General features: G+C 39.8%; 1 protein-coding gene across 1 annotated transcript in view; it reads right to left on the reverse strand.

The window, feature by feature from the left end:
* Positions 1 to 5140: 5140 nt before the first annotated feature.
* CAPZA2 (capping actin protein of muscle Z-line subunit alpha 2) overlaps positions 5141 to 6354 on the reverse strand; it is a 43944-nt gene continuing 42730 nt past the window's right edge. Inside the window, exon 11 of the mRNA XM_009646803.2 lies at positions 5141 to 6118. Coding sequence (XP_009645098.2) covers positions 5978 to 6118 — 141 coding nt within the window. The 3' untranslated portion in view covers positions 5141 to 5977. The remainder of the gene's footprint in view (positions 6119 to 6354) is intronic.

A 6354-nucleotide genomic window follows, 5' to 3' on the forward strand; every position in this document is an offset into this window, starting at 1 on the left:
GTTCTGTACGCCCACAGTTAAGATAAAAAGAGGTTTAGATCCACCCAGCAAGGAAGATTTAACTTTTCCTAATATCTACCTTAATAATACCAAAGCCCTACCGGGACTTGGAGAGGAAGGATAATCTTTACCGTTAGCAATTTCTTTCAGAGCAGGCAAGTCTCTGCCCTGCCACGTACGTTTGAGATGCAGCTGATCCTGCCACACTGTGGAATAAAAAACAAGATGAGCTTTCGCTTTCCCTTCAAAGATTTCAAGATTTCTAAGACCACTACTGTTCAGAAATCTATCCATCCAGTTTCTAACCTTTGCAGTCTTTAGCCACAACTGGTTTTTTGCTACCTCACGTTCCTATTTTCACAATGAAGTGAAAGACGTGCAAAGCTGAACAGTTTTACAGCATCTGAAAGCCGGTTTCACAGTGCCGTGTAAAAGGAAAGAAGGAAACAGGTTTTTCTTCCTGCTACGTCGTTTAAAACTGCCACTGCTCTTACAAAGCTCAGATTTCTATTCCAGTTGCTTGTGCAAGTATTAACCTCAAATGTCACAGCAAAGCCAAAAGCGTATTAAAAAAATCTGTTCATCTTCTGAATATTGATTTATTTTGTAATCATTCCTTTGCCAAGTCCTAATTTCCAAATGATGTGGACGTTATTAGTGCATCGTGAGACCAAGACCAGAGAGAGGTGCTGGGTCACTATACGAACAGCAGGTTATTGGTCACAGAGGCATTTGGAGCAGCACCCTCTGGAGTTTTCACTGGGTTCAGGCTGACTGTGCCGGGACGAGCACTACTTGAAGCTGTTGCCATTTGCGAGGCAGAGGTTCGGGAACAGCAAGCATACCCAGAGAGGCAGGCAGCAGAGGCTGCGGCTCGCAGGGCACTGTGTACCAAAAACGTCTGTTGCCAGTGCTCCGACAGCCTCCGTCGGACCTGCGCTCTGGAAGCGCAACTTTGATTTATCTGACCCTTTCCTCGGAGCTGCGGCCTCAGGCTCCCACTCTGCAAGGCTGAACAGGAGACTTGGTTGAGCGGAAACACGTGGCACCTTTCTTCCTTAAGGGAAATCGTGATAGATCGCATCCTCGTACCTCTTGCAGTCCTACTGACACATCGCGCGTTGTAACTGGACACACTGCCTTACCTGGGAAAAGGCAGGGCGACGGCCTCCCAAACCCCAGGGCTGGTCTCTGCACCCCTGGCTGCATGATTGGCCCTGCTGGCACCTACACAGGACAGCAAGAATTCAAACATTTCTACCTCTGGGCACCTAACTTTCAGCACCCAGCTTCTGCAACAGATGCCCAGTCGGAGCCAAGGCGCACCACCATCCCGTACCCAGGAAAGCCAGTGCGCTGGGCAGGCAGAGGGAAAACATTTCAAATCCACTGCAGCCCAAGAGAATGAAAGGTAAGCATTTTTCCTGCACCCGAGAGCTTGTGGCTGTGATTTTTTAGTTAGGCTCATAAACACTTTTTATTTGCAAAAGAGGAGAGCAAATGGTTTTCTTTTAGCTGGTTGTAAGAACATTTGCTACAGGGAGATCAAGTCCCTTCTTTGCCTCACGGGACCAGAAGTCTCTTCTCTATGTCTGAGGAAAGCAGCCTAGGTTCCAGATGTACCACGAGAGGTGACTTTTGCCTTAGCAGGCTGTTGCACTGTAATGGGAAATCCCTCCCAGAACATTTTTACTTGCTAAGGAAGAGATCACTAGCATGTTTTGCCTAACCCCTCCTCACAACACTGCTTGTCTTGCATTCAGTGTTGTGCCAAAGCTGTAGCTCAGCCTTCTACATTGTCACGCCTAAGTCACTTCTGAAATAATCTTGAGGGGTAACTCAAGCTTTGAGTTGCACGCTGGGAAACTACTTACTAAAGGAAGTACTCTCAATTCTTTCACCGACACCTACAGTAGCTGTACTCAGTAGACACTTGACACTGAAAAATATTAAGCACAAGCCATTACTAGCATGTGGTCGTGTCCCCCCAAACCAAGCAAGCAAGTACTACTTCAGCAGGCACACATAAGCTGGAGGTTGTTTCAGATCTGAAGTTAGTTCAAACTAAAACTAGTCAGGCGTAAGTCCCTACCTGCTCCTCTTGACTTAAGAGGAAAAAACGTAACAGATCTGCCCCTGGACAACTTTATTGATTTGCAAGGAAAAGATCCATGGAAAAGTCTAAGCATGTTTACAGAATATATCCTTTAAGGCAAGGGTTACTGCTCTTATCTTCTCTTGGGATGATCACACGGATAATATCATGCTGAGCAATACCTGTTACAGGTAAGCCAATCACAGTAGCAGAGGAAAATATTGCTAATAAAAAACCCCTACCAAGTATTAAACATTCATTTTCACAGAAGGAATAAAGCACATATGCACAGTTCCTTTCCTTTAGCTGTGGAAAAAAATGACTTTTTTGTTTACATCTGATGCATTTTCCCCTTTCAAAAAAGAAAGTTCAGAGTTGACACTGTCACACAAAAATTGACACTTCTTCAAGGTTATGAACAAACTAAGTTTAATCTAAACCTAATTTACAGTTGCATCAGAGGAAGAACAGTTTCAGTCTTTCCAGTAGATGAATGCAACAGAAGCTATGTCTGTGTCAGCAAATAATTCGGTACGATAGGAGCGAATCCGCAGAATCAAACAGTTGATGTTCAACCTTTACGCCTACAGTATATACAGTCTGGAAATTTGAAGGCCAGGTTTAGTCCAATCCTCCAGCCATCCCCAATGTGTAGGTGGTTGCAGGCTGCCTGAAGGAAACCGCTGCTGTGGACTCATGGCCCTGTTAGGAGCTGGGGGGCATTTGGTGCACACCCAGAGCCCGGTTCCCAGTTTAGATTTCTCCAAAAGGCAGTGAACTCAAGAGCACCCAAACTGCTTTGTCAGCCAAACTAGCACGTGGCAAGTGGGGATCAATCTACCCACAAACTACATCACTGCCATAGATGCGGCCGGAGTCATCCCCTAAAGAGATCACATCTATTAGGATGTCCAGCTCACATGATCCTGTGAACCCTGGGCTGAACGACCATTTACTAATGAACTGCGCTGCAGCATTCCCAACTGAACCAGCCGGCAGAATTGCTTGCAGCGTAAGAAGCAGTAGTGATGTAACCAAAACGACAATGATTTTAAAGTTTCATTCTACCTGCAGTATGAATTAAGATAGACAGACAAAAAAGGGGTTACTCAGGAGAAATCGAAAGCAGGATTGTCACTCCTGTTGCAGGTGTTCAGAAAGAACAATTGCTTACTTGCCTAAGTTAAAAATTCCTTTGTATAAAGGAGCACTGAGATGCAGAAGATGTAATACATTTCATAAACGCAAGCATTTTACAAGTCCATATCACAAGCCATGAAGTCTAGTACATCAACATTCCGCAATACAAAGCTTGTCTTTATATTTAAAAATAGAATATAAACAAATAGTAATTCACATTAAGACAATTGCCACAGCAAAATTTCTCAGAGGAAGTGCTTTACCTACACAAAATACCCTAAAGCCTACCAAGCAAGCTCTGAAGTTCTCCAGTTTAATAGGGGCAAGAGTAGAAACAAAAAAGGGTAAGTGACATCCAAAATTTTGAGAGAAATCAAGAACTCAAAGTGTGCCATGTGCCTCAGCTGACACTCAGGCCAGCTTCATCTGGGGAGCCATTACCCCTAAACATGATACCGCATACCATTTCCAAAAAGTAACAGAATAGTTGATTTACTTTATAAATTGCTTTATTGAAGCTATAACTTAATAAATTTGATGTTCAAGGTGTAAAATTATCTCACAGACTAAAAATTAACAACACAGGAAAAAAAATATAAGCAATACAAATCTACTTATGTCACCCTAATGGTAGAATTGAACCTGTAAGATGCTATTCTTTGAAGATAAGGAATTAAGACATCACAGGACTGAATAAACAGAGAGGGAAATACAGTAATAGAGTACTTCACAGTAAAATACCTCTTTATTAGGAATATATTTAAAACTAGCTTTTTATTTCAGGTAAGAAAAATAGCATTCTGACTTTTAGCCAGTGCTGATTCTGGTCATATGCAATATTCTAACAGCTAGAAAAGTTACTTGCACCGCTATTGCCCATTAATAGCTCTCCTAAATGTCCATTCACTGTCTTTTTTTTAATCTTGTACCTAAACACGTTGAAGAAATTCTTCAAACAAGGTTTGTATTTACATCTTAGTTAAGATTGAGAGACTGACAGTGACTCAGCATCTGTTACGAGCTCACACACAGCTTTTAGAAGCCTTCTTTTAAAGAACAACATGTTTGATTCAATAGCTGATCTATGAAGACAATTAAGAGGGCAACTCTCCAGGAAGACTGTGGTAGAACAAATCCCACCCTTCTACTGTACAGTTTAGTACTGTAAAGTAGCAGCAATTTCAAGGACTTCAGTTAATTCTATACCCCTTCATAAGAGAGCACTGAAGAACAGAATGTAGGGGTATTGCTATTACAATTCAAACAGTAAACTGCTTTGTGTGTACATTTTTATACTCAGTACAAGTCTAGACTCTTTCTCTTGCCATGCTGTAACTTAACAGTTTAAGGTAATTAATTGGATCACACTGTAAACAAAGATATAAAACCTTTGTGTAAGCTTGACTGGTTTAGGAGTGTGCATAAATACCTGCCTTCTGAAAAAAAAAAAAAAAAAAAAAAAAAAGCTGTTTAGTTTTCCATCATGAGCATATAATTAGGGAGTGTATTTTAAAACAGGTTTTCATCCAATTAAAATGAAATCTATGCATATCACAGAAGTGTTATATAGCATGCGTTTTCAGATACCTGACGTCCATTTTCAATATGAGATCTATCAGACAGGGAAAGCTTTCTCCAGACAAACGTGTTATTTTTGGTCTTGTAATTTCTTCCATCCTCTGCAGCCAATATGAAGCTAAAAGATACCTGTTTAAGCAGACTTCCATATATAGATGTTTCTTAAATGCAGATGGAAACAATGGATGACGATATTTCAACAAGCTCCAAATACACCAAGAATAGCTGATAGGCCACATGTTTGTGGCTGTTTTAAGCAGTATTTTAAAAATACATAGAAACACCAAAAATGGGCTATATCAGGAAGCAATCTGATACTCAAATAAATAGAAAATTTGCATTTTAATGTCACATTGAATTTTAGTACATTTCAATCCAAGAAAAAAATAAACGGACAGACATAGTAATGCGGACAGGATTATATATATTACAATATGCCTTGTTATAATACATTTGTGGTTTTATGATAAAAAACCTCAAGGGCAGATGGAGTTTGAGCTCATTTAAGTAATTGTCAGGAACAAAGCATTAAATGCATTTCTGAAATAAGTACTTTTATTTATTTTCAAAATCTTAAAACAGCGTTAGACCTTGGCCTTTCCCTTAAAAAAAAAATTTAGTTACCACAGAGCCAGCTAAGTAAGTATTCTGAAAGGTTTAAACGATATAGAAAACGCTGTTCCCAATTTTACATACAGTGAAGGATAGGTGATTTCAAAAACAGCACCTATGGCTAACTCCATGTTGACCTTGACCTAGAAATGCACATTACTAATCTCAACAAGGAATCCAGCAAATTTTGGAAGTTGTCCATTTCACATGAAAGCAAGAGAAAGGGTTATCATATGCAAAAATATTTTTCAAACTGTTCTTAACGTGTAATTGAAAACTAAAGGCATGGTCTCTTCATTATAAAAAAATAAAGGTACAACAGAAACTCTAAAGGAAGATATTCAGCTATACTGAAGTTGCAACCCTCTGAAAAGAAAGAAAAAGGAAAAAAGTCAATTAGCTAAGCTTTGTGCTCTAACCAAACTACTTACAGTGATTTTCAATGGCAAAAGCCCATGCTGACTGGGTGATTTGACAGTTCCAAATACTTTTTGTAACAATTTTTATTTGTATACAAGGACACTAAATTGATCCAGTCATGCAACGTTCATTTTAAGCATTCTGCATCTCTTTTCCAATCTTATAGCTAAGAATCTTGTTCCAGTCAATCTTGGTGCGGGTAACTGGCAATTGTCGACGTAAGGCCTTGAAAGTAGTGTCCGACATAGTCTGATAATTCTCACTGATAGCAGTCTGTTAAACACAAAGTCACACAAAACAAAAGACACATGAAGAACAGAACTAGGAAATTACATAAAAAGTTAAATGACTGAGTAGACTGTTACCTCTTAAACAGGCTTAATAAAAATATGCTAAATTAAAATAATATTTTATGAAGAAAAGCTGTTAGATCTAGATTGAAACTATGTGAAGAGAATTAGTGACACAGATGCAGTAAACCTGGCTGGAGCCTACGTGTTTCAGCAAAC

The sequence above is a fragment of the Egretta garzetta genome, unplaced genomic scaffold (genome assembly GCF_000687185.1).
Source record: "Egretta garzetta isolate BGI_Z169 unplaced genomic scaffold, ASM68718v1 scaffold169, whole genome shotgun sequence".
Lineage (NCBI taxonomy): Eukaryota > Metazoa > Chordata > Aves > Pelecaniformes > Ardeidae > Egretta > Egretta garzetta.